Here is a 26700-nt window from a genome sequence, read left to right on the forward strand (position 1 = left end):
GAATCCTTTCCTCCCCAATGGGATTCATTGGAGGGGCTTGGCACGCTTCTGTCGTGTCGAGAGTACCCCGCGGCGCGAGAGTGTACGCGGTGTCAGGTGACCTAGGTATCGTAGGGTAGAGAGTTGAAGAGGGAAGAGAACCATCGACAGCCACGACATCGCCAACGGTCTGTCTCACTCCCCGCCCTTTCTTCTCCAGCATCAACGATTTGTTGGGACAGCATCGCAATGATCACTTGACCACTTTTACCCCAGAAAATACTTCCTCAAAAAAATCAAAAAATCAAAAAAAAGAAAGCACGACAGGCGGTGAGGAAAAAACCCATATCCTCGGGTCCCAAGAGATGACATATGTCCTCCCCCCGAGTCGGTGTGCCCCCATGCCGGATCGCGCTCGGCCCCTCGCTCCGGGAATGAAGCTTCACCCAAGCATCGGATAAGGCTATGCCGCATTTTCTAGATGCCGGTGCGGAAAGAAGAACAAGCAGTGGCCACATGACCATGTGAAGATCCTCTTGAGATCGATAAATCATATCAATGTAGTGGGCTAGATTTCCGTCCTACCGGCGGTCGAAAACTTAAGCATCAGCTGATCGTGGTACGGATTACGAGAGAGATGAAACTCTACGAACCCGTCAGCTGGGGTTACCTTTGTTGCACTACTTTTCTTCCGAGAGAGATGTCAACAATAAGGAACCTTTTGCCAGGGCGACGAGGGTGCTGCAAGGCACTACTAGACGGATCGACACTCGACATCGACTTTGTGTCGTCCAGGTACAGAATGGTTGTCCGGCAGGCAGATCGACAAACTTGACGACATGTTGGTTTCTGGAGACGAGACCAGCTACAGTAGATAGCCGTCGGCAAGTGAACTCTTGCCGATGACTGGTGTTGAATGTTGATAGACCAGGTTCCCCGCACCAAACGAATCCCGAGCTGTTCGTCCGGTGGATGTTGCTGCTGTGGTCGGCATGCAGCGTGCCTTTTTGGTGTGTGGTCCGGCGGGCCCGGCGTTGTCTGGGCGTGGGGTGGCCCCGGGAGTCTGGAGCAGGGGAGAGGGAGGCTGGTCACCGTTCCGGACCATTGCGGGTCGGGTGGAAGGCCGACAAATCAGAGCCTAGTCCGGCTTGGCCCGATTGTCGATTCGCGAATGGGACTGTTGCTGATGGGGGATGGGGATGACGTCGACGATTGGTCATTGTTGTCTTTTCTCTCGCTGGATTGTTTCAAATTTGCCCCGCCGTAAGGGCGAAAAGAAAAGACGGAAATTTTCGCGTCGAGAAAGGGAACTTCGTCGAGATGCTTGCTGCAAGGACTCTATGACCTTGTTATGTCTGATGTGATCGACGGCGTTGTGACCCCTTTTGCTCCATCGGGCTTCAACGAGCCCATGCATCTCCATGTTGGCTGTACCCTTCTCAGCAAAAAGATGCGAGTACTCAGCAGAAGGACCTCGAGATCGTTCAACTCCAGCTGCTACCGGACGCGAGCTGCGAGCTGCGAGCTGTGATGCGTTGTATAAGGCGGGGTTTGCCGATGGTGGTGAGGGGTAACGACGGGGTTCATCGTGGCGTGTGGCTCTCTGTCTACATCGTCATATTCCTTCCCTCGCAACATCTGAGATGAGATGAGATGTAATGAGGATGTGGCCTCATCATCCGTTCCTCCATTGGGACATATCCGTGTCTTTTCCGCTACAGGTACCCGAGACAGAGGCAAAGAGAAGAGGAGTTGTAAGGTAGAGTCAAGATGACGAGTGCTCTGCGGGTCCATCGCTCCTCTCCAATCCACACTTGGCTGTGCCTGTCAAGCTGATCGTTCGTTCCTACCAAGCTTGGCATGGAAGAAAACATGGAATTTCCAGAGCACTAATTCAACTTTGTACCTTGTCTTGTTGACCGCCCGCCCTGAGAGTGAGACACCTCGTCCCGTCTCCCGCCTGTCACTTGCTTGGACGATGGCCATGTTCCCCGGATTTTCATCTGCTGTACATACACGCACCCGCCCCCGCCCGTTGCCCGCTCCCATGGCAAGAAGGCGGCATTCGGTCAGGAACACGACATATGCACGAGAAGAAGACGCTAACCTCTGCTCCAGTCGCCCGGCGTGGGGCCCGCAACACCATCTGTCTTGTGATTTGTCCCTTGCATCACCAACTCCCACGTTCCCCAGAATGAGGCGGTGCCCGGCCTGCATTCCATGACAAAAAGATTCCGTCTTGAGCCCTCCCGACAGAGGCAACATTCCTTCTGGAATCCAAAGTACGAGCTATAGGAACAGGTACATACATGGGACATAACAAGAGACAGGCGAACTAGCGGCCGGCTAGCACCCGCCAGTCCCGGCACCTCTTTCCCATCCATACAGACTCGAACAGAACCTTTTTCATGGTGTCCACTTGACGCTCTGATTGGCAATGGAAGGGGCCGATCCACCAGGGACGCTTCTTGCTGTCCACCCTTCTGGGGCCATCTTGGTCATGAGTCCCGCCCTGGTCACGCTACATGCGGTGTTCTGCCCCTTGATATTTTTAACCTCTATACTCCCCAGGTACCTACCTTACTTTCCAAGATGACTATAAGGTAGCGTTTTCTTGGATAGGTTCGGCGGTAACCCGTACAGCTTACCTACCTACCTACCTACCTCCCCGTACCTTCCTCACCCCCTCGCGAGCCGCCAAGCTAGATCCCGTTCTTTGTTCGGCGACCCGGTATCTGGATCGGAATACACCATCCTCTCTTATATAAGTACCTTCATTCCAGTTCCCTCTGGCGCCAATCCGTCGTCGATTGTTTGGCAACATCACACCATCACACGGTTCAGTTCTCCACGATGCCTAGTAGTGCTCCAGATTTGACCGTCATGGCGTACGGTGCACTTGCTAGCCTCAAGGCCGCCGCTGCTGCCAAGGACAAGACAAAACCCAAGCTGTTCAGTCATCCCAAGGTTGACATCATTGATATCCGCCGTGTCGAGGTCGAGACAAACCTCAAGGCCGACATTGTCTCCCAGTTCTGTCCAAAGGAAGGGCCCAGAAAGCTTCCCACACTGCTCTTGTACGACGAGAGAGGGTTGCAGTTGTTTGAGAAGGCATGTCTTTTTCGTTGAGTCGTCAGGAGTGAAGGGCGAGCGAAGTTGCTGACAGAATTCCAGATTACGTATTTGGAAGAGTACTACCTGACCAACGATGAGATTCAAGTGCTCGAGTCGTCGGCCAAAGAGATTGCCGGCAGCATTCCTTCAGGGTCTATGGTTATCGAACTCGGCAGTGGGTGAGTCCAATGGCAGCGCGGTTTTGTTGTGGGGGCTGTTGTTATGCTGACCTTTGGTCCCAAAGAAACCTTCGAAAAGTGAATCTGCTTCTGCAAGCTTTCGAGGACGCCGGCAAGAGCATTGACTACTACGCTTTGGATCTCTCCAAGCAAGAGCTCGAGCGTACCCTTGCCCAGCTTCCCGCATATCAGCATGTCCGAGCTCATGGTCTGTTTGGAACGTACGACGATGGGCGGGAGTGGCTCAAGGACCCATCCAATATTTCAAGAAGGAAGTGCATAATGAGTCTTGGGTCAAGCATTGGTGAGTGTCCCTCCCATTCGTGCCCGACTTGAGAGCAGCAGGGAGAACCTGAACCTAACGCAACTCCGCCAGGGAATTTCGAGCGAAGCGCGGCCGCCTCGTTTCTCAAGTCATTCTCCGATGTCCTCAGCCATGGTGACACCATGCTGATTGGGCTGGATGCTTGCAACGACCCGGCCAAAGTCTAGTATGTTCCATCCAGTTCCCCCTTCGTGCAGATTCGATTTCAAGGTTCGCTGACCGGCATACCTGAACAGCCACGCCTACAATGGTATGTCCTACCGCACGCACTCTGCAGTGTGATTATTACGCTGACTTGTAGTTTTGTGGGATCACACACAGACAAGGAGGGCATCACCCATGAGTACGTCATGCTCACCACCCGCCCCTTTTTTGACAAGCTGCATATATGAAGGGAACTTGAGCAACTGACGGGGGACCTAGGTTCATTCTGAATGGTCTTCGCCATGCCAACAGGGTCCTTGGACAGGCTGCCTTCCACGAAAGGGACTGGAGGGTGATTGGTGAATACGTCCATGACGCCGAGGGAGGGCGCCATCAAGCCTTCTACTCACCGGTACGTGACACGACCGTTTTTGGCCAAGTCATCCGGCCCCACGAGCGAGTCCAGGTCGAGGAGAGCCTGAAGTGGTCTCCGGAGGAGACACGGAAGATGTGGGACCTGGCCGGTATGACCGAGATGGGGAAGTGGATGCACGGCACAGAATATGGTGAGCAACCTGCCTTCCCTTTCACACACATTACCTATATCCCTATTTTCCGGCGGCAACTGGGCTCTGCGCGGTTCTTTCCCTCTCTCTCTCTCTCTTGACAGGCCGGTCAACGATGATTTTACCCAAGCTTTACCCCACGTTTTGACCTTTTGACACGTGGGACCAGTCGTACGATTTGCTTCTGCGCCGTGAAACACATCTCGATTGTGTGTGCCCTTTGCTGCGGGAAGAGGTCGTCCCCACTGGCCACCATGGTCTACCGATGGGTGTGTGTTGGGCTGCGGGGTCAACGGCCAGCCAAGGACCCAGGCTGTTAACATAGTCTTATTTCACTTGGAGAGAGACGGAGACAGAGAGAGCAAGAATGACTAACAGCAGCAATATGCAGGCCTTCATCTACTCACCAAGTCAAAGATGTCATTCAGCCTGATTCCTTCCGTCTACGCCCGCAGCGCCCTTCCCACCATATCGGATTGGGAGGCGGTTTGGGCGGCATGGGATGTTGTCACACGTGAGATGCTGCCGCACGAGGAGCTGCTTGAGAAGCCCATCAAGCTCCGCAACGCCTGCATCTTCTACCTCGGCCACATCCCCACCTTCCTCGACATCCAGCTGAGCAAGACGACCAAGGAGCCGCTGACGGAACCGGAAACGTACTCGCTGATTTTTGAGAGAGGGATCGACCCTGATGTCGACAACCCCGAGTTGTGCCATGCCCACTCGGAAATACCTGACGAATGGCCCTCGGTGGAGGACGTCCTGGCCTATCAAAACCGGGTGCGAGCTCGCGTACAGAGCATGTATGCAAGCGGTGCCGAAAGCATCCCGCGGCATGTGGGTCGGGCGGTTTGGGTGGGCTTCGAGCATGAGCTCATGCACCTGGAGACGCTGCTGTACATGATGCTGCAGAGCGACAGGACGCTGCCGCCGTCGCACGTGCCGGCGCCGGACTGGGAGAAGCTGGCGGCCAGGGCGAGGGGGGAGGGGGTGGTGAATGAGTGGTTTGATATTCCGGAGCAGGAGATCACCATAGGGTTGGATGATCCAGAGGACGGGACGGACATTGATAATGTGTATGGTTGGTAGGTTTTTCCCCCCCTTTCATCAACATGAACACCCCTAACAAAAACAGGGACAACGAAAAACCTGTCCGCCGGGTAAAAGTCCACTCCTTCCAAGCCCAAGGCCGCCCCATCACCAACGAAGAATACGCTCAATACCTCTACAACACCTCGAGCAACAAACTCCCCGCCTCATGGGTGGAAATCCCCCCATCCAACCACACCAACGGAACCACCTCCCCCCTCCCAGAATCCTTCCTCCACAATAAAGCAGTCCGCACCATCTACGGCCCCGTCCCCCTCTCCCTCGCCCTCGACTGGCCAGTCTTTGCGTCATACGACGAACTCTCCTCCTGCGCCACCTACATGGGCGGACGCATCCCCACCTTTTTCGAAACCCGCAGCATCTATCAATACGCAGAAGAGCTCAAGAAGAAGAAGGACGTGGAAAACCAACTCGGAAAGACAGTTCCCGCCGTGAATGGTCACCTCTGCAACAACGGGGTGGAGATTTCTCCCCCTGCTACCCCCACTACGACGACTGCTTCTTCTGATGCTGGTGGGGAGACTGATTTGTTTATTGACCTTTCAGACGCAAATGTCGGCTTGCACAACTGGCATCCTGTACCCGTGACGGGGAAGGGGAATAAACTGGCTGGGCAGGCGGAGATGGGCGGTGTGTGGGAGTGGACTAGTTCTGTGCTGGAGGAGTGGGAGGGGTTTGAGGCGATGGGGTTGTATCCAGGGTATACGGCTGATTTTTTTGACGGGAAGCATAATGTTGTTCTTGGGGGGAGCTGGGCGACGCACCCGAGGATTGCGGGGAGGAGGAGTTTGTGAGTTTTTTTTTTTTTCTCCCATGTTGAACGAGGGGCTAACGAGGAGCAGTGTCAATTGGTACCAAAGAAACTACCCTTATGCTTGGGTAGGGGCGAGGTTGGTGAGGGATATCTAAGTCTGGATGCTCTCTCAGTTTCAGACTTCTGATATCTCTTCTGCCTCACCCTTTCCAGCATTCTATGGTCGGGGGATTCTTTTCTCATCTATTTATCGACGCCACTCTTTCTTCTTCTTTACGGTTGTCGGAAAACCCAAAAGAGAAACGAGAATTTGGAAAAGCGCGGTCGTTTTTCACACACATACAAAAGCCAGAAAACACGAGGCACTTTTTTCATTTTGAGATGCCGCCTCCGGGGGCTGTTTAATAGTATTTTTATTTTATCATTATAGCTCTCTCTTTTAAGGAATGGTATTGGGTTTCTGGTATTTCGTTTCGGATCATCAGATCGTTTCAGGTACTTAAGTAGTCGAGTTGTCTTGCTGTAGGACATTATGATTGAGTTCTCTCTCTGTTCTAACTGCATCTCCTAATAATGGCGAAGCAGTGGGATGGGACCGACCCTCAAAGTGTGAGAGAAGAGCCGTCTTCCTTCACAATATCGTTTAAACATCATATATTTGGATTTGACGCTCTGCCTCAAATGTCATCCACCCTTACCTATCAACCTTGCTTCTACCGAATAGAAAAAAAAGAAGAAAAAATTGTTTGATACATAAACTCCAACGCTGCCAAAAAAGATGAACCAAACGCCTGTTTTTCAAATCTCTCCAGTGAGATTTATTTATATCATCCACCCATTCGTCATCCTTCTTGATGTCTCCCTTCTCCCCTTCTCCTCCTCCTTCTCAAGCCCTTCTCCCCTCTCACCCTCAGAACCGCACTCACAAACCCCCTAAGCCTTCCCACCTTCCCCCTCCGCCTTCTTCCCCGTACTCATCTTCTGCCTGTTTTTGTTTCCCCATCATTAGCCCCCACCCCCCCCCTCAACCATCAGGACCAGAAAACTTACTCAATCCTCCCCACCCCCTTCAACCTCAAATACACATCCGTCCCCCACCCATGCAAACTCTGCACCTTGATCCCACCCCCAAAATACTCGGCATACGCCCTGCTCAATGGCAGCCCATACCCCAGCCCAGCAATCGAGCTCCCCCCGCTGCTCGCCGCCGAGATCACGCTCAGCGCGTCATCGCTCCATGCCCCAGGGGGATCGTCCTCATTCTCCGAAAAGGTGGTGAAGCTGTAAGACCAAATGTGCGGCAGCACCTCTGGGCCGATACCACCTCCCCGATCCCGGATTCTGATCGTCACCCCGGGGGCATTGTCGTCAAGGGGCTGGATATGGTCTTTGTTGAACGCCCCCAAAGAGACAGACGGTGGGGAGAGCGTGATGGGGGTTGTGACGGACGAAGGAGGCTCGGGAGCTATGGTGATCTCCACCGGGGATTTACTCTGACCGTTTTCGACTGTGGCCCGGAAAGCGTTCTTGAGGAGCTCGGTGATGATATACTCTAGGTGCGTGGGGACAAAGGCAAAGGTTGTCTCGGGGCTGCCGTTGATGAACCATTCTGGTCTCACCCCATAATTGAGCTCGCAGATGTCGGCGACAAAACTGCCGCACGAGTCGACTGTTGATGCCGGGCGGAGGGCCGTGTCAATGACCCCGATGTACCCTGGGGTTTCAGGGCATGGTGTAGGGGAGGAGGGTGGGTCAAAGTGCGGGCTGGAGGAATAATGCAAGGCGATGTGCTGCTCGGCTACCAACCTGGTCCCGATACGGGCGCGGAGGTGCTGGTCGAGGAAGCGGGTTACCTCGCCGGGGGAGATGTATTTCCTGCACTCCAAGAACCCCCGCGCGAGAATGGGGATGGTGTCGGTGTGGGTTTGGACTAGCTCGGCGAGGACTTCAGTGAAGCGGATTTCGTCTTCGAGGTTAGAGATTGTGCGGCCTTGCCAGGGGAGGAGGGTGGAGAGTGAGTGTTGGTAGTTGTTGTAGATTTTGCGGATGTTGGGGTTGGACACCACGATATAGGGGAGGTTGCGGAGGGCTTGGATCCTATGGGCTAGTCGAATGGGGAGGAGGGAGAGGGTGAAGCGCGCCGAGGAGAGGAGGGCTTCGGCGCTGAGGGGTGGTCGGCCATGTCTTTAGGAGAAAAGGTGTTAGACGCTGTGGTGTGATTGGAGCCATCGTGTTGGAAGGGATAGGAAGACAAACTTGACCAAGTCTGCCAGACTCAATCGATGTAGGGGCTGTTTAGCAAGCCACGGGACAGCATCGTCGGTCTCGGAATAAGTGACGTGATGGTGGTGGTGACTCGGAGGTCGGTGGTGGTGGGCAACGGGAGCTTCCTTATTAGGGTTCTGTGATGTTGATGACGCCCTTCGCGCCAGGTATCGTCCTTTGACAAGTCCTGGGACAATACGGGAGGGCGTCGACAACCGTATCAACCTCGCCGTGGGGCCCATATTATCAAAGTGCTGATGTGTAGTTGAAGCTGTGTCAAAGCTGAGTAAAAGAATGGAACGCGGCACGATTAAACTGAAACTGTGCGAGTACAAGTTGCTAAATGCTATCAAAAGAGAGGGAGCAAGCTGGAGATGGTAAGATTAAATACATCAATAACACTGTCCAACATGAACACTGGAAAGAGAGAATGACTGTCAATTGCTAGCTAGCGCTCGTCATAACGACTACGAACCCTCGATATCGATAAGCCGCTGGACAGGGATTATCTGCCCCGCTGTCACGGCACACGCTGCCCCGCACCTCACTAGATCCCGCTCCTGGACGGCTGGCCTGGGCTCCTTATTGAGTGCGCATCTCTTGATCAGCTTCAACCTCCTTCACGTGCTCGTGGCTGGAAAGAGTTTGGACAGAGTCCTCGGGGAAGGAGACTCTGTTGGTGACAGAGTCAGTCATTTTGTTCATTTGTCTGATATCGAGAGAGTCTTACGAGAAGCCCTTGATCAGTGTGTACTCGTGGCCGATGGTGCCGCCCTGGTCTTTGGCATGTTGCTTGGCCCTGCGCGGTATCAGCTTCAGTTCGGTAGAGAGATAGATCCCGGGAAAGGATCTTCTTACGCCTCGATCTGCTCGGGGGTAGCGTCGTCCTTGCAGGTCACCTGTGTGGTGGTGATGTTAGCTTAACGATCAGAATATACAATGGCCGATAGGTCCACATACGATGTAGGAAGGCATGGTTGTAGTTGTAGTTGGCTTGGGTCTGTTGGAGAAAGACTGTGTGTTTGCAGAGAGAAATCGCAGAGATGGAGACAGGGTACGGATCCTCCTTATAAACATCTGGCCGAGGGCTGCCCAGGCATGGAGACGAACAAGCGTGGAGGCCTAGTTCACGAGGACGGCGGGGTGAGAGGGGAATACGTCATGCCCGGTGTATCACGCACTACAGCCGGTTCGATACAAGCCGTTTCAGCTTGTGACGCTTACTGGCGGCCTTCTATGGACTTTAACAGCGCTTCCATGTCCAGTTGGGGTGGAAACCGCGGGATACGCGCCTGTTTTGCCTGGCACGCCAGATTACGTATCTGGCATCGTGCAGGAGGCTTGCCCAGTTGGGCACTGCAAGTCATTTCTGAAGTTTGAGAGAGATGTGATATCGCGCATGCAAGCAATCACCTGCCCATTTGGAGGGTCGAGAGCGTCTCTGGAGTGGTGTTGCAATGGGACGAACCCCTCAGACTAGACATGCCGAAGCTCAGCCATCCCAGTCAGGCCAGGCATTCTAAAGTGGGAGAGGCTGAGGATCACCGACGACTGGTTTTGGAATCATCTCGAGTTACAGATGATATAGTACAAGACTGTAGTGTAAGTGTCTACAGTGTAAGCTGTAAGAACCAAGTTTAGATCTTGGTTGCTCTCTGGAGGCTGCCTCCCTGTTCCCCGCTCACCCGCTCCCATCTCCAAGTGAACCCCACCATATGATGCAGGGCCCCCGCAGGGATCTGTTATCGATAGGGCTTATCGCTTATCGCCCAGGATCCGCCAGCCCAAAAATTTCTGGAGCTTTGCGCAGGTCGAATTGGAAATGGAGACTTGTCGCGACTTGGAGTTTTGCTGCTGGACTCTTCGGTGCAGAAACGCCCGAATAACCACAACATCGCGGCGCAACCATGGAACAACAAAATAAGCCTCACAGGCCGTCCAAGAAGTCCAAGGATAAAAAGAAGGCGCAACATACAGGCCGTAAGTTGGTTTCAGGTCGTTGCGATGCGATTGGAGTCGCCATCATCCCTCGAGGTCGCTAACAGTATCTTCAAGAACAAAACCCCAAGGCCTTTGCCTTCTCTAATCCCGGCAAACTTGCAAAGCAGGCGGCGAGATCCCACGATATCAAAGAGAAGCGCCTCCATGTACCCCAAGTCGACCGTCTTCCCGATGAACCTCCTCCGCGCCTCGTCACCATCGTCGGACCTCCTGGTGTGGGCAAAACAACCCTTCTAAAGTCTCTCATCCGCCGATATGCAAAGGAAACAATGTCCGATCCCGTGGGACCAATCACGGTCGTCACCTCGAAGAAGCAGCGATTAACCTTTATTGAATGCCCCAACGAGCTCGAAGCCATGGTCGACATCGCTAAGGTCGCCGACATTGTCCTGCTGATGATTGACGGAAATTTTGGATTCGAAATGGAGACAATGGAGTTCCTCAACGTCCTGGCCGCCACCGGTATGCCAGGAAACGTCTTCGGTATTCTGACCCATCTCGATCTCTTCAGAAAGCCACAAGCGCTCAAGGACGCCAAGAAGAGGTTAAAGCACAGGTTGTGGAACGAATTGTATCAGGGCGCCCATCTCTTCTATCTTTCTGGTGTTTTGAACGGCCGTTACCCCGATCGGGAGATTCATAACCTTTCCCGCTTCCTGTCGGTTATGAAGAACCCTCGTCCGCTCGTATGGAGAAACTCGCACCCTTACACTGTTATCGACAACTATCGCGACATTACTCACCCAACCAAGATTGAAGAGGACGAGAATTGCGACCGGTCGATCGAGCTGTCTGGCTATTTGCGCGGTACCAACTTTGCAGCGGATGGGCAGAGGATACACATTGCGGGCTTGGGCGATTTCACAATAGCTAGCATGGAAGCTCTGCCGGATCCTTGCCCGACCCCCTCGATGGAGCAAGCGCTTGCGAAGGCCACTGGAAAAACTGGGAGGAGGCGCTTGGATGAGAAGGACAAGAAGCTGTGGGCTCCAATGGCCGACCGCAGTGGTCTCAAGATTACTGGTGATCACATTGTCATCACCAGGGAGAACGGTTTCGCTTTCGACAAAGACGCCGAGGACGTCGAACGTGGCGAGGGCGAGCAGCTTATTGTTGATCTACAGGGCGAGAGGAAACTGCTTGGTTCTACTGACAAGGGTGTCAAGCTGTTTGCCAGCGGACAGGAGCTCACACAGGTCCCAGAAGAGGCCGACAGCGGGAGGAAAACCAGGAGAAAGGCGCGCTTCGCTGCTGGGGATGAGCCTGGCGAGGATGAAATTCCCGACGACGAGGGCTTCGAAAGCGGAGAGGTGGATGAAGAGGGCTCAGACGTTGAAGAGGACGAATTCGACATGTCAAAGCTGGGCAAGATGTTCAAGAAGCAGCAAGACAAGGATCAACCAGAAGATGACCTTGCCTTTGCCGACAGTGATTCTGACCTTGGTTCTCTCTCTGGCGACGAAGACGAGGAGCTGGATTCCGACGAGGACGACGAGGACGTTGACATGGAAGACTTGGGTTCTGATGAGGAAGCCGGTGCCCTGAAGTGGAAGGATAGCATGTTTGAGCGCGCCAGTAAGCTTCACGGAAACAGAAGACCGTTCCGTGCTGTGGATCTTGCCAGATTCATGTACGACACTGCCCTCAGTCCCAGAGAAGCTCTCAAGAAATGGAGGTGCGAGGAAGAGGAAGAAGAGGAGGAGAACATTGAGAAAGACGAGGACGACACTTTCTTCAGGAAGATTGGCGATGATGAGCAGGAAGATTTGACCGAGGACCGCGCGATACCAAGCTTCGACTATGAGGATTTAGCTGCCAAGTGGTCAAGTGAGGATGCTGTAGAGGCTCTCCGGACCAGATTTTCGACTGCGAACCTGGTTGATGAAGAGGGCGGGAACGGTGACGATGACGACTTTTCCGGGCTCGACAATGATGATGAGGACGACGAGGGTGATGGTGCTTTTGAGGATCTTGAGACAGGGGAAGCGCATGGCGGTGATGGTGACGAGGACGAGGATGAGGACGGCGATGAAGATGAGAGTGAAGAGCCACCAGAAGCCAGCTTGGAGGCTGAACGTGAAAAGAACGCCCGTCGCAAGGAAGAACTCAAGCTACGCTTCGAGGAAGAAGATCGCGAGGGTTTCAAGAACGACAAGGCTGTCGCTAGGCGAGAAGGCGGCGGAGATGATGAGTTTGGCGAGGACGACTGGTACGATGCCCAAAAGGCTCTGCTTCAGAAGCAGCTTGACATCAACAAGGCCGAGTTTGAAGAGCTTGACGAGAGGCAAAGGACGGCGGTTGAGGGTTTCAGAGCCGGCAAGTACGGCAAGATTGTTCTCGAGGGCGTCCCAGCCGAGTTTGTCAAGAACTTCTCGGCCAAGAGACCCATCATCGTGGGCGGTCTCTCTGCTACCGAGGACAGGTTTGGTTTCGTCCAAGTCAGAATCAAGAAGCACAGATGGCACAAGAGAATCCTCAAGACGGGCGACCCCTTGATCTTCTCTCTCGGCTGGAGAAGATTCCAATCTCTCCCCATCTACTCCATCTCCGACTCCCGGACGAGAAACCGCATGCTCAAGTACACACCCGAGCACATGCACTGCTTCGGTACCTTTTACGGCCCCCTGATCGCCCCCAACACCTCCTTCACCGCATTCCAGTCCTTCTCCTCCTCCAACCCGGGCTTCCGCATCGCAGCCACCGGCACGGTCCTGTCGGTAGACGAATCCACCGAAATCGTCAAGAAGCTCAAGCTAACCGGCACCCCCTACAAAATCTTCAAGAACACCGCCTTCATCAAGGACATGTTCAACACTGCCCTTGAAATCGCAAAGTTTGAAGGCGCGGCCATAAAGACTGTCTCGGGCGTCCGCGGCCAGATCAAGCGCGCCCTGTCAAAACCAGACGGCCACTTCCGCGCCACGTTTGAGGACAAAATTCTCCTGTCCGACATTGTCTTCCTCCGCGCGTGGTACCCCATCAAGCCGCACAGGTTCTACAACCCGGCGACGAACCTCATCGGCTGGCAGTCGATGCGCTCGACGGGGGAGATCCGCCGCGCCGAGGACTTGGCCACGCCGCAGCTGAAGAACAGCCAGTACCGCAAGATTGAGCGGCAGGAGAGGCATTTCAACCCGTTGAGGGTGCCCAAGAAGCTGGCTGCCGAGCTGCCGTTTAAGTCGCAGATTGTGCAGACGAAGAAGCAGAGGAAGGAGACGTACATGCAGAAGAGGGCCGTGGTGGTTTCGGGAGAGGAGCGCAAGGCGAGGGATCTCATGCAGAAGCTTACTACGATCCGGAAAGAGCAGGTTGCGAAGAGGAAGGCGAAGAAGGAGGAGAAGAGGCAGGAGTACAGGAAGAAGGTGGCGGATATTGAGGAGAGGCTGGAGAATAGGGAGAAGAAGGAGAAGCAGGCGTACTGGGAGAGGGAGGGGAAGAAGAGGAGGGCTGGGGATGGGGGTGGTGGGGGTGGGAAGAGGAGGAAGTAAATAGTCGGTGGGTGTTTTGTCTGTCTGTGAGGTTACCAGGCGTTGATATCATGGTTGAGGAGGCTACATAAGGTGTATAGGCCAGGAAAATGAAACACTTTTGCCAACATCATGTTGCGTGTGAAACACCAATATTGGGGAAGACACATTTCCTGAGAAAGTACGGGCTAACCGCCAAAAGTGTATTCCTGTTTCCCAATATACATACAAACACTTATTGTAACTAACACTAACATACCATTCAGAGAGGCCGGGGGGGTGGGGGGGTATCCCTAATCCTACCAGCCAACTACTCCTTTCCTTTCCTTTCTTTCCTGTTCCTTTCCCATTCTTTTCCCACCAGCAAAGTCAAGATAATTTTCAAATCATTCCCCCACCCCCCCAAAAAAAAAAAGAAAAACACTTCCAAATCTTCTAATCAAACCATACAACACCCTCTGCCTCCCCTCAGCATCAAAGCCGCCCACTGACAACCTCCTTCTCAAAAATCTTCACCCCATAAACATCATAAAACCTCATATCTCCCACCGTCTCAATCTTGCTCGCCCTGAACCTCTCATCATCTTCCTCATCCCCACTATCCTCACTCTCATCACTACTCCCATTCCCCCCAATGGCATCCAACCACGCCGAGTTTCCGCTCCCGTCAGTTTCGATAGACGGTAGTATCAACCCCGAGCTCGTACTCCCCAGCCCCGTCGTGGCACTCATCTTCTTGACCTTGTTATTCTTCTCCTTTTTGCGCTTGGGCAAGTCCCTCGCCCTGATAAGCCGCTCTACCCTGTCGTCGTCATCGATCGAGATCCACTCCAGCTTTAGGTGAGGGTGATGAGAGAGGTTATCAATCAAAAACTTCTTCGTCTCCCTCATGACCCAGACACACGTGTCCTCGTTGCGCAGCTGGGCAATATGCAACGCCCTCAACGACACCAGCCCCGCAAGCCGCTGCATAAATGTATGCTATTTTTCACGTCAGCACCTAAATATCAATCAACCAGTCCAAAAGGGAGGGAAAACATACCATAGTCCTAATACTCATGCAAGCAGCCAGCTCCTCCAGCACCCTCCCCTTCCTACACAGCAACAAGACCGTCTTCTCATTCAGATCCCAGCTCGGATCCGCCAAGTTCTTGATCATCAAGTACTTCAACGTAGGCATGTGCTTCTTTAGTACCAACTTCCGAATCTGTTCGATAGTAGTCGGTGTCCTGGGCGCAAACGACTCAGGCTTATACTTGAAGTCCCGCTCGAGCATAAACAACTCCTCCACCGCTTCCAGCTCGTGAACAAACGTCAAAAAGGCTGGTGTGACATTGTCGGTAAAGATGTGTCGCAGAGGCAGAGGGGCTTCCTTGTTGAGTTTGGCCATTTGAGCCCAGATTGGCGCTTGAGGGCCTACGTTCAGGAGCGTCAAGTGACGGAGACATCGGAGGTCAATGGCCCGGTACAGAACTGAAGCCTTGACCGGGATGAGGTAGATGGCTAGAACCTGGAGAGCTAGACCTCTTGTTGTCCGCAGGTAGTCATTCATCTGCTGGTTTTTGAGCGCAATCGAGTCAACAGCGGACACGGAGGAAGATGGCCGGGGAATTTGCTTCTCGGCATCGTTGATCTCGGCTTCGACTGTCGTGAGCTCCTTGTGGATGTCTGCAATGCTCTGGCTGATGGTGTACATCTGCTTCTCAGCCTCGGCGACACGGCTAACATCGACCGGTGTGTCGCTGGAGCGCATCCTCTCAATATCCTTTGTCAAGTCCTTAGCTTGAGTCTCAAAGATATCGACCTTTTCAGCCAACGTCTTGAAGTTGGCTTTTTGCGCGGCTAGGTTCGCCATAGCCTTGTTCACGTCGGCCGACACCACGCTGCCACTCGTGGAGGGCATGGCCAAGGAATTCGTGGAGGCAGACGGGGTCATACCAAATTCCTTCGAAGAGGTGTCCTTGGTTGGGCCATCTGCACCATCAAGCTGGAGAGTCTCCTCGGGCGCCTCAATGTCAATATCTTCAGGGGTCACATCGTTCTCCTTTTGCTTGTCCTTGGAAGCGTCTGCAGCGCCATCACCAAAAAGACTGGCAGGCTCTGTCGAGGCCTGTGCGACCGGGGCAGCCCCTGAGCTCTCTGCGGTCGCCGGCTCCTCTGCCACCGATTCATCTGTCTTTGATGAACTTGAGCTCCCGTTTGTGCTTTGCTTATTTGACTTTTCTGCCCTCCTGTTCATCGTATCTTCAACGTACTTTGTTGCGGCAGCCTGGAAAGTTTCGAGAATATTCTTTTGGGTAGCATTGACCTCACTTGGATCGGTGTTGTCGTTCAGCTCCTTCACAATCCTGGTCATCACGGTCTTCAAGGCCTGGGCAAACTCGTGCGTTCCATTGCCCCCGTTCGACTCGACCTTGGTCTCCTTTTCCTTTTCCTTTTCCTTTTCCTTCCCCTTGTCTTTCGGCTTTTTAGGCGGCTTTTTTACTAGATAGACCTCGACATCCAAGATCCTACCCAGCACCGACTCTTGTGCCTTTTTCTCTTCCATGGCCCGGAAGGCTCTGGCAGGACCGCTCATGTCATTGGCCATGTTTGAACTAGAGCCAGCCGGGGTAGGCTGGAAATCATCGTCGACATCTGAATCGTCCGGATCCGCCTCGGGGGCAGGTTTTCTGGCCTGTGAAGCCAGCTTGTCCGAAAAGGAGAGTTTCAGCTTAGTGAGAGTTGCCGAGGAGTTCCGAACACATGATTTGATCTCTGTAACCATATCGAGCGAGTCGATATCCAACACGGAAAGACTCCTCAGATTGCCGAAGCCCGACAGCGTCGGTGGCTCCTTGGAAAGGGGCGTCTTCCGTAAGGCTTTCGGTCGGTGAGGCTTCGGCATCGGAGGTGGAGGGGGCGGAGGCACATTGACTGTGACGGAGGTCACGGGCACATAAAACCCAGAGGGCGGCGGAGGCAGCGTCGAAAATGGGGGTGGTGGAGGGGGTAAGTTTGACATGGGAGGTGGTGGCGGGACAGATGTGACGCCCAGCGACGCTGATGTTGAGGTGGCGGCATTGTATGGAAGGGGAGGAGGCGTTTCGTAGATAGAAGGTCCCTCTTGTAACCGAACATGAAGATGGGCCAGTGTCTTGATACTGTGTAGTTCTTTGTAGAGGGTTCGACTAAGTTCGACACGGATATTCCACCTGAAGAGGAAATTGTCAGTACTGGATGTGCAATAGACCGAGATAGACACACCTGAACCTCTCGAGAGCCCTTGCCCTGCGCAGCGTCATAAGCAGCAGTGTGTTCATGAACTTTCCGCAGCTGAGATTCGCCAGGTAAGCCTTGTAGGCTGTTTCGGCTTTGTGGCCGGCGCTGAGAGTGTCCAGAGACAAGTCTCTCAGGTGCTGAGCATAGTTGTAGTCGCTAGTCACAAAAGTGTCGAGACCGCCAGCCAGGCCGTCTATGGGCGAGTCGTATTCGGGGTCATCTTCGTCTGGGAAGACAATATGGAAATTGCGATAGAGTTGGGCGGCAGCGAGTTCCCGGCAGTGTCTCGACACGAGGGCAAAGCATATCAGATCGGCCTGGGAGCAGTTGCGGACAATTTCTTTCTGGACTTCGTTTGGCAGGGCCATGAAGCAGAAAGGTGGTTTCTGCCTGCCCGGAGACGAAGCCATATCGGCGATAAAGATGGATGGGATCTGATGCTCGTTCTAGCAGAAGATGGGGGCGCACGCAGGAAGAGGAGGAAAATTTGAGTCAAGAAGCAGTGAAAGAAGACGGGTATCGGAATGGAAATGCAAGATTTTGATTCTGGCAATCTTTTTTTTTTTTTTTTTTGCTGGCGCCAAAGAAGCAGCCAGCCGTTCGTTGTTGCAGAGGGGTTCATTATCGAGGTGTGGCAGAGACGGCGGGAAATCGACAAGTTCTGGCCAAGAGCCGGGGTGTGCCCGGGGGGTGCTTTAGCGGATGTGCAGCACTCTGCAGCGGGCAGGGCAGGGCAGGTGGGGGAGGGTCCAAGTCAGCCTCTCCCGCCTCCCTGGCCACATAAAAACCGAGACTGCAAACCACCAAAATCACCGTCACTTACACAACCACGTCGATATTAAAACGTAATTTTCTCAACCACCACCTCATCAAATTCTCTCATCTTTTAAGAACTACTGTTTTAGTACTTTTGAAACATATAAGAATTTTGGTAGAATTTTATGGTTGTCTTTGAGTGAGAATGGTGTGTATGAAGGCTGCTAATTGTATAGTGTCTTCGGTTTTTTTGTGGCCAGGGAGCCCGTCCGCAGGGCGTCCCCAATTCCCCAGCATGTGACGCTCGGACCACCTCAACATGAAATTCCATCCATTCCAATGGCACCTTTTCTGAAGCAACCACCTCCAACGTCGGATTTTCTCTTTTTCATGTTTGATGGTCCGTGTGAAGGCCCAGGACTCGGTATTCCGCCATCCAATCATTTTCAGCGACTTTGGATATGACATGCAGGGCCCTTGTGGCTACCTTATCCCAGAGAGTGCCGTCTATCCGCTCAGGGCATCAACTTCAACAATTTAACCCCACCATTGCCTAGGCATCCACGCAGTAATTAGTGGCTGCCCGTAACATGATTAAGATTTTATGTTGCAGCATTTTTGCTTATGTCTCATACAGATCTACTTCCTAAGAAACTATCTTCTCCTCCTCTTCTGTCTTGCTCTTTCCCTGCCATTGCAACCCTCTCTGTTGTCACAGCGGTTGACCATTGAGGCAGGGTAGATTGCTTGGGGTGAATCATTTCCCTTGGCTTTCAGTGCCACCAGCCAACAACTCAACCGAGCCCTGTGTGAAGGACTCAATCTTTTAATCTTTTCTCACACACCCAACACACGGTGCCAATCACTGTTCCTCATCGGCAATGGCTGACGTAGAAGAGCCGCGTTTCAACTCGCTGGCAGAGCGCATTGCTGCTCTCAATGCCCAGAAGAACTTTCAGGCGCCCCCTTCGACAGCAGGGAAGCGGCCCCCACCCCCGCCCCCTCCAGTGAGGGCTGCCACCATCACCACCACCACCACCACGACACCATCACCATCACCACAACAGCCCCAGAATGAGACGGCTCCGGTGATGCCACCCCGTCCAGTGAGGGCCTCAACGGAGAAACTCCCACCTCCACTTCCTCGTCGGACCACCACCGACATTGAGAAGGGAGATCGACCCGCACCGGGCCCGGGACTGGGACGGGTGCTCCCGCCTCCATTGCCTTCACGGGATTCTTCTTCGGCCAAGGGAACACCGCCGGCTCTCCCCTCTCGCCGGCCATCATCAAATCTCACTCTTCCTACCCCTGGAGGCCGGAGGAATTCCAACTCATCAGACATCTCATACATATCTACCATGTCTAGTTTGTCACTGAACCAAGATGGGCCGACTCCAAGAAGAGGGCTTCCGCCCCCATTAGAGCAGGCAAAGCTCCCTCCTTTACCACCAACTCGTCGTGAGCTCGAGGCCAAGGCGAAAGAAGAGGCCGCAAATACCCCTCCTCTCCCTCGTCGTGTGACAGAGCCACCACCTCAAGCCATGCCAGAGCTTCCCAGTGGCAGGCCCTCATTGCCCCCTCGGCTCCCATCCAGGCCAGCAAAGTCACCCCTGATGAACGCAACCGAGGCCCCATCTCCCTCTCTCCCAGCTAGACGCCTCCCACCCCCTCCATCAAGCTACAAAAACCCCAAATCCGCCCTGGAATTAGGTTTCAACAACAAACCCAGACCAGCCGACGATGTCCCACCCCCTATTCCACTCGCTTCCCGCCCAAGCATCTCCCAAATAGAAGCCGTCCGCTCCGCCTCAACCGCCTCCCCAACAGCAGCAGCATCATCATCATCATCATCGTCACCACCCCCTTCCTGCCTCGTCTGCCGTGACTTCTCCGGCCCTGATACGGTCGCCGCCCAGCACCCCTACACCTCCCTCCCCAGGCAGGACCCCATCTCCTACCTAGCCCACCACCTCTGCTCCCCTTTCCCCTCGCCCACCGATAAAGCCCGCGCAATCTTCACCTGGTGCCACCACAACATCGCCTACGACGTCCACGGCTTCTTCAACAACTGCATCCCCCGAGGCCTCACACCGGCAGAAACAATCTTTTCGGGAAAAGCCGTCTGCGAAGGCTACGCAAAAGTCTACGAAGCCATCGCCCGCGCAGCGGGTCTGCACTGCATTGTTGTCGGCGGTCACGGCAAAGGCTACGGCTTCAGCGCCCTCAAAAAAGGGGAGCGGTGCCCGCCAAAGGACCCGACTGGCCACGCGTGGAACGCGGTCATGATCGATAATGATGAGTGGAAGCTTATTGACCCGTGCTGGGGAGCGGGGCATCTGGATGGGGGTACGAATGGGTATAAGAAGCAGTTTAGTCCGGGGCAGTTTGCGAGGAGCAATGAGTTTTTCGGAAGGAGTCACTACCCGAGCGATGAGAGGCATTTTCACAGGAGGGATGGGAGGGTGCCGAGTTGGGAGGAGTACATCTTGGGGGAGACTGGGGGGGAGGAGCCGGCGGGGTGGATGGGGGATGCGGAGAGGGAGGGGGGGTTGGATCAGAGTAATTTTGAGCCGAAACAGAAAGAGATTTGTGTTTCGGGGGCGGGGGAGGGAACGGTGACGAGGTTTCAGTTTGGGAAGGTATGCCCGCATTGGGTGAGTGAGAAGCACGGGAGGGGAAGGCAGATGTTGATTTGTTTGGTTTTTGGGGAGGATGAGAAGAGGGCGGGTGGGAAGGAGAAGTTCGTGCCGTTGGAGACGGACGGGTTTTGGTGGTGGCTGGATGTGAGAACGAGGGATTTGGGGGGGGTGGGGAAGAGGGTGAGGTTGGTGGGGATTACGACGGTGGATGGGAGGGATGCGAGGGGGTTGACGGGGGAGGAGTTTAAGGGGGTTGTGGGGAGGAAGGCGTTTGCCATGTGTGGGATGGTGGATTGGGTGTTGGTTTGATGATAATGATTGTGGGGGTTTGGAAGTGGTTAACACCTAGGAGGACGGGATGGGTGGTTTGTTCCCGCTTTGAGACGGACAGAGACGGACAGACACCCAAAGTGCCGGGAACAGAAAACGGGACCCAAGAGGAAGATGCCTTGGTAGAATCGCAATGTTTTGCTCATTATATTCACTCTCTGTTCCCAACGCCGCAAGCCTGCTGATAAACGCGCTACAAAATGACTTGCTCAAATCAACCCCTAAAACTAACAGCAGGCACCTCCTCCCACCTCGGCAAAATATCCGGCACCGGCCCCAAAGGCGTAATCGACAGCGGGTTGATATTCGTGTGCGATTTCGTGTAATGGAACTTGATGTGGTTGAAGTTTGTCGTGTCCTTGAACGCGGGGATGTTCCAGTACAGATTCCGCATCCACTTGTGAATAGCAGGGTAGCCGGACCTGATGTCGCGGATGTTGCACTTGAAGTGCTGGACATACACAGGCTATTTCCCGTTAGCTCTCTTCCTCTGTTGTCAGGGGTTGGAATGATGAACTTGAACTCACATCAAACCTGACAATAGTCACAAACAACCTGATATCCACCTCGGTAAGCCGCTCCCCAAACCAATACGGCCCCTCCGTCCCGTCAGCAAGATGCTTCTCCGCCCGGTCGAGGGCTTCAAACAGAGCCTTGACGTTGCGCTCGTAGGCCTCTTGGGTGGTGGCAAAGCCAGATTTGTAGACGCCGTTGTTGATGAGGTCGTATTGCCACTCGTGTGTTTCGTCAATCTCCCTTCTCAAATCCTCAGGATATAGATCCACCGATTTGAACGGCTCGTCGATCAGCCCGTTGAACTGTCTTGATGTCAGCAACCGCCGCTCCCTTTTTCTCCAGTAAAAAGGCGGGGGGGGGAGGGGATCTCACCTCTGAATTCAACATCCTCAAAATCTCACTACTCTCATTGTTCACAATCCTCCCCCCCTTCTTATCCCACAACACCGGCACCGTAAACCGTCCCTCATACTCCGGGTTCACCCCAAAGTAAACCTCCCTCAAATGACTCAAACCCCCCTCGTGAGGCACCACCCCCTCCCCCTTGACATCCTCCTGCTCAGCCTCCTCATCAGTCACAAACCTCCACCCTTTCGGTCCCATATGCCAGTGGACAACACTAAAGGAGATGATGTCCTCCAGCCCCTTGAGCTTGCGGGCAATGAGCGTCCTGTTGGCCCAGGGGCAGGCATAGCTAACGTAGAGGTGGTACCGGCCCGCTTCGGGGGGGAACTCGGAGCCGGGGGACGAAGAAATGAAGGAGCGGAAGGTGGACTGCTGGCGTTTGAACTCGCCTGACTTGTCAGAGGGGTTGACCCAGTTTGTGATTACGTTGTCGTCCTTCTGCACCTCCTTTCCGGAGGGAGTGTCTTGGGCTGCCTAAAAGGGGAGGGTGTTAATTTGGTTGGAAGAGGTGGGAGGGGAAGTGGGGTATTACCATTTTGAAGTTTGTAGTGGTGGAAAGATATCGATGTGTTGATACTTTGATCGATGATGTGAATGAAGAAGAGTGTGTAATCCTGAACGAACCCTTGCTCAAATGTGAAAGTGCTGCTGTCCCTCTCAAAAGCGGAGATATACTGCTTCTTATACTCATCGGTCGTTGCTTCGTCCCAAACTTTCATGAGACGGAAAGCCAATGATGAGATGAGGGGTCCAAGTTCTTTGGAATCAATCAGCAACGGAATGACTAAGGGTTCTGCATTTGGTTTATACCACTCCCGTCCACTTCCGTCATCAAAACCCAGTGTTGTTGCGGTTCGTCCAGGAATATATCCACTCACTACCTCACGTCAAGTGTGGATTCATTCACCAACTGACAAATGGTGACGTAATCCCCACTATTCCCACTGGGCTTACTAACCGTCAAACTCATCGCTGGTTCAACCATTCGCGACGCGATAGCGGTTTAGAAGCGCTTTGTTTAGAAGGTGGTCAAATATGAATAAGCAATATCGTATAGGTAGACCAATTTCCGGAAACAATTCCGGGCGGTTTGTGGGGGCACCAACTTGGTGTTGAGATCACGGCCTTTAGGAGTGAGACCCACCAGCCTCATCGACGACATCCTGCAAGATACCTAGCAAAAGATCTGAGATTATCTTTTGGAATTTGTTTCCGAAAAAGAACAAGACTATCTCAGATTGCCAGCAAGATTCAACCAGAAGCAGAATATCCCGAATGCATATCCAACTTTTATAACTGCAAAACCCCTCCCAAGCTGTTGAACAGATCCAACTTCAGAGGTTATTCCAAGCATCGAGTTCCCATCAGCAAAACAAGCAAGACATATATAAAATGCCAACATAGCAAAAGAGAAAAATAGATTTTGCTTCCATTAGCAACAGCCCCCCCCCCCAATCCCAGGTATCATCATAGTACATTACTACCGGACGGCATATTTCCACGCCCATTAACGACAAGAGAACAAAATGAGCAAAAGCCAACCCATCCAATAACACCCAAGTCACGCCATCCTAAATTGCTTTTGTGCTTTCCCCTTCTCCAAAATCCAATTCCATTTTTTCCTAAGATATAAACCACCCCCCAACTAATAACCAAACCAAACCAACCTCCCTTCTTCACCACTCAAGCGGCTCAGTCTTGGTCTCACCCCTATTCGTCTTGGGGACTGGCACGGCCTTGGCAGCCAGCTTGCCACCCTGCCCCTTCCTCTTCAGGTACGCCCTGCCGTCCAGCCAGGGGGTCTCGAGCGTCATCTTCTTCTCAAACTCGGAGATCTTATCCTCGAGCTGCATGGTAAGACCAATGTCGTCGAGCCCGTTGACCAGGCAGTGCTTTCTAAACTCCTCCACCTCGAAGCTGCAGATAGTGTTGCCATCCTGGTCCTTGATGAGCTGGTTGGGGAGGTCAATCTCGATCTCGCGACCGGCGGCCGCCTCGGCGTGCACCTTTTCGAGGTCGTCCTTGTTCTTGATGGCGATGGGGAGCATGCCGTTCTTGAACGAGTTGTTGAAGAAAATGTCGGCAAAGGAAGGAGCAATGACGCTCTTGACGCCAAAGTCGTTCAGAGCCCAAGGGGCGTGCTCGCGGGAAGAGCCGCAGCCAAAGTTGGGACCGGTGCAGACAATGATCTTGGCCTGACGGTATGGCTCCTGGTTGAGGACAAAGTCGGGGTTCTCGGTGTTGGCATCAAGGTAGCGCCATTCATAGAAGAGAGCCTTGCCAAGACCGGTGCGCTTGATGGTCTTCAGGAACTGCTTGGGGATGATGGCGTCGGTGTCAATGTTGGCCTTCTCCATCGGGGCGGCGATGCCCTTGAGAACGGTGAACTTGGGAAGACCGGTGCTGCCGGCCTTGGGGACAGAGGTGTTGACCTGAGGAGATGAATCTTCGGGCTGGTCGGTGAGAGCTTCCTTCTCATGGTCATCCGTCTCGATGCGCTCATCAGCATGAGCCTTGCCAGAGGTAGTCTCGGGCGCGACAGCGGCCTCGATGTGAGGGCTGCCCTTGTACTCGGCAAGCTTTCTAACATCGGCGAGCTTGCCGACGATGGCGGCAGCAGCAGCCATGACGGGGGACATGAGGTGGGTCCGGCCCTGAGCACCCTGACGGCCCTCGAAATTGCGGTTGCTGGTGGAGGCGCATCTCTCCTTGGGCGACAGAATGTCAGGGTTCATGCCCAGGCACATGCTGCAGCCAGCCTCGCGCCACTCAAAGCCGGCATCGGTAAAGATCTTGTCGAGACCCTCAGCCTCGGCCTGCTCCTTGACGAGACCGGAGCCGGGCACGATCAGGGCACGCTTGATGTTGGAGGCAATCTTCTTGCCCTTGACGACCGAAGCAGCGGCGCGGAGATCCTCGATTCTGGAATTGGTGCAGGAGCCGATGAACACCTTGTCGACCACAATGTCCTCCATGGGAGTCCCTGCTACGAGACCCATGTACTCCAGCATGCGGCGGCCCGCGGCCTTCTTGGCCTCGGTGGGGAAGGTCTCGGGATCGGGAACGCTGCCGGTGATGGGGACGACGTCCTCAGGGCTGGTGCCCCAGGTCACCGTGGGGATGATGTCCTTCCCGTCGATATGAACATCAATGTCGTACTTGGCATCCGGGTCGGACTGCAGGGACTTCCAGTAGGCGACCGCCTTGTTCCACTCGTCAGACCCACACTTGGGGGCCAGGGGGCGGCCCTTGAGGTACTCGAAAGTGATCTCGTCGGGAGCGACCATGCCGGCTCTAGCACCACCCTCGATGGCCATGTTGCAGATGGACATGCGGGCCTCCATGCTCAGGCTGCGGATGACGGAACCGGCAAACTCGATGACGGACCCGGTGCCACCAGCCGTACCAATCTTGCCGATGATGTGCAGGACCACATCCTTGGAGCTGACACCGGGGGACAGCTCTCCGTCGACCAATATCCTCATGTTCTTGCTGCGCTTCGTGATGAGGGTCTGTGTGGCGAGGACGTGCTCGACTTCACTGGTGCCGATACCGAAGGCGAGGGCACCAAAGGCGCCGTGGGTCGACGTGTGACTGTCGCCGCACACAACAGTGGTGCCAGGCAGAGTGAAGCCCTGCTCGGGCCCAATAACGTGGACGATACCTTGTCTCTTGTCGCTCAGGCCAAAGTATGTGACGCCAAACTTCTTGACATTCTCCTCGAGGGTCACGCATTGCGTCCGAGAGTCGTCCTCCTGAATGAAGCTGGCAATGTCTCTGAGAGATTTTCTCGAGGTGGTGGGGACATTCTACGGGATCCAGTGTCAATGGCCGATGATGACTGTCTTCAAACGGACATGGAAACATACGTGGTCAGTTGTGGCCAGAGTGCAGTCTGGTCTCCGGACCTTGCGGCCGGCCTTTTCTAATCCCTCGAAAGCTTGCTGTTGACAGTGTGTTAGTTTGATATTCGGGTCAACAGCAAAGAACAGACCAGACGACATACTGGAGAGGTGACCTCGTGCACGAGATGGCGGTCGATGTACAGAAGAATGGTACCATCGAGCTTCTCATCGACAATGTGGGCCTGGAAGACCTTGTCGTAGAGGGTTTGTGGTGTTCGCTCGGCAACCGGCATTTTTGTGTCGTTTGTCTGATTCGTTCTCCTCCCGGGAGTTTTTTTTTGTTTCCGCCTTCTCGATGTGTGTGTGTTTGTGAAGTCAAGCAATGCTAGAGGAGCGGGGGGACAGTTGTTCGGCGGAGTCTGTGATATACAACCACTTTTTCAGATGTCGTTGTTCTTTGTTGAGTTGCTCTTTCAAATGAATAAAAAAAATAAAAAAAAAAATAAAAAGTGTCGAGTCGAGAGCGACGAGTTGGTGAGGGCAAGAGAACAAAGTTCCTTCGGATGGAAAACTCCTTTCTCGAGCAACAATCTCAATCTAGACTGAAGAACTGTGGCAAAAACCAAAACAATTCTCGTCTCTATTCTTGTGAGAGGCAACCTCAATCTTATAAAGTACCGCCCCTCCTCGGGGGACGATGACGGATTTGGGCTTTTGGCTGGGCTTGCAAGTGTTTCCAATCCAGCGGCAAAGCCGATGATCGGAGAGCTGCAGCTTGCTCCGGTTCACGGAATGCGGGGTGGCCACCTCAATTTCTAAACCTCATACCGCCATTGGCTGACCGTCTCCAGGATGGCCTGTCTCTCCCCGCCCCAGGCCCCCAGCAGGGTTGAGCAGCGGGGTCCCTCAGCCTGCGCAGCGAACAAAGTTAGCGTACCGCCCGGGCCGGAATCGAAGGTTCGATAACCCAACCCCACAGCGATCAACCCAGCATCTCGACAGAGCTTCATCCGCATCCCTACGTAACGACAACAGCTTCCA

At 53.9% G+C, this 26700-nt stretch overlaps 8 protein-coding genes across 8 annotated transcripts; 3 read left to right on the forward strand and 5 right to left on the reverse strand.

The window, feature by feature from the left end:
- Positions 1–171: 171 nt before the first annotated feature.
- EGT1 (Ergothioneine biosynthesis protein 1) lies at positions 172–6211 on the forward strand (the record flags this gene model as incomplete). The annotated part of the gene is made up of 10 exons (XM_062888654.1): positions 172–539; positions 615–2047; positions 2098–3090; positions 3154–3272; positions 3338–3576; positions 3649–3763; positions 3834–3940; positions 4021–4307; positions 4699–5392; positions 5443–6211. The coding sequence occupies exons 8-10, from the start codon at positions 4250–4252 to the stop codon at positions 6209–6211; spliced, it is 1521 nt and encodes a 506-aa protein (XP_062744553.1). The 5' UTR covers positions 172–539; positions 615–2047; positions 2098–3090; positions 3154–3272; positions 3338–3576; positions 3649–3763; positions 3834–3940; positions 4021–4249.
- Positions 6212–7217: 1006 nt separating this feature from the next.
- QC762_303580 (uncharacterized protein) lies at positions 7218–8678 on the reverse strand (the record flags this gene model as incomplete). The annotated part of the gene is made up of 2 exons (XM_062888655.1): positions 7218–8355; positions 8428–8678. The coding sequence occupies 2 exons, from the start codon at positions 8676–8678 to the stop codon at positions 7218–7220; spliced, it is 1389 nt and encodes a 462-aa protein (XP_062744554.1).
- A 340-nt stretch (positions 8679–9018) lies between these two features.
- Positions 9019–9780, reverse strand: QC762_303590 (uncharacterized protein; the record flags this gene model as incomplete). The annotated part of the gene is made up of 4 exons (XM_062888656.1): positions 9397–9780; positions 9295–9335; positions 9167–9235; positions 9019–9109 (listed from the first exon to the last, which is right to left on the reverse strand). The coding sequence occupies exons 1-4, from the start codon at positions 9511–9513 to the stop codon at positions 9019–9021; spliced, it is 318 nt and encodes a 105-aa protein (XP_062744555.1). The 5' UTR covers positions 9514–9780.
- A 495-nt stretch (positions 9781–10275) lies between these two features.
- Positions 10276–14060, forward strand: BMS1 (Glycoside hydrolase 2 (Mannanase, beta-galactosidase)). The gene is made up of 2 exons (XM_062888657.1): positions 10276–10416; positions 10492–14060. Exons 1-2 carry the CDS (start codon positions 10344–10346, stop codon positions 13923–13925), a joined length of 3507 nt encoding a protein of 1168 aa, XP_062744556.1. The 5' UTR covers positions 10276–10343; the 3' UTR covers positions 13926–14060.
- Positions 14061–14087: 27 nt separating this feature from the next.
- Positions 14088–17862, reverse strand: QC762_303610 (uncharacterized protein). The gene is made up of 3 exons (XM_062888658.1): positions 17151–17862; positions 14947–17098; positions 14088–14885 (listed from the first exon to the last, which is right to left on the reverse strand). The coding sequence occupies exons 1-3, from the start codon at positions 17573–17575 to the stop codon at positions 14379–14381; spliced, it is 3084 nt and encodes a 1027-aa protein (XP_062744557.1). The 5' UTR covers positions 17576–17862; the 3' UTR covers positions 14088–14378.
- A 940-nt stretch (positions 17863–18802) lies between these two features.
- On the forward strand, positions 18803–20872 carry QC762_303630 (uncharacterized protein; the record flags this gene model as incomplete). Its single annotated transcript, XM_062888659.1, has 1 exon — positions 18803–20872. One exon carries the CDS (start codon positions 18803–18805, stop codon positions 20870–20872), a length of 2070 nt encoding a protein of 689 aa, XP_062744558.1.
- Positions 20873–20937: 65 nt separating this feature from the next.
- ECM4 (S-glutathionyl-(chloro)hydroquinone reductase) lies at positions 20938–22505 on the reverse strand (the record flags this gene model as incomplete). Its single annotated transcript, XM_062888660.1, has 4 exons — positions 20938–21359; positions 21421–21711; positions 21782–22288; positions 22347–22505. The coding sequence occupies 4 exons, from the start codon at positions 22503–22505 to the stop codon at positions 21108–21110; spliced, it is 1209 nt and encodes a 402-aa protein (XP_062744559.1). The 3' UTR covers positions 20938–21107.
- A 985-nt stretch (positions 22506–23490) lies between these two features.
- Positions 23491–26477, reverse strand: LEU1 (3-isopropylmalate dehydratase; the record flags this gene model as incomplete). Its single annotated transcript, XM_062888661.1, has 3 exons — positions 25821–26477; positions 25684–25758; positions 23491–25623 (listed from the first exon to the last, which is right to left on the reverse strand). Exons 1-3 carry the CDS (start codon positions 25950–25952, stop codon positions 23491–23493), a joined length of 2340 nt encoding a protein of 779 aa, XP_062744560.1. The 5' UTR covers positions 25953–26477.
- Positions 26478–26700: the final 223 nt, after the last annotated feature.

The sequence above is a fragment of the Podospora pseudocomata genome, chromosome 3 (assembly GCF_035222375.1).
Source record: "Podospora pseudocomata strain CBS 415.72m chromosome 3, whole genome shotgun sequence".
Taxonomy (NCBI): Eukaryota; Fungi; Ascomycota; class Sordariomycetes; order Sordariales; family Podosporaceae; genus Podospora; species Podospora pseudocomata.

Excerpts from the sequence above, each read along its gene's own strand:
- QC762_303610 (XM_062888658.1), bottom strand. The coding sequence starts at position 17,575 with ATGGCTTCGTCTCCGGGCAGGCAGAAACCACCTTTCTGCTTCATGGCC. Across the intron at positions 17,099-17,150 it reads AGGGCTCTCGAGAGGTTCAG|GTGGAATATCCGTGTCGAAC; the intron begins GTGTGTCTATCT and ends TTTCCTCTTCAG. Across the intron at positions 14,886-14,946 it reads GCATGAGTATTAGGACTATG|CATACATTTATGCAGCGGCT; the intron begins GTATGTTTTCCC and ends CGTGAAAAATAG.
- BMS1 (XM_062888657.1), top strand. The coding sequence starts at position 10,344 with ATGGAACAACAAAATAAGCCTCACAGGCCGTCCAAGAAGTCCAAGGAT. Across the intron at positions 10,417-10,491 it reads GAAGGCGCAACATACAGGCC|AACAAAACCCCAAGGCCTTT; the intron begins GTAAGTTGGTTT and ends AGTATCTTCAAG.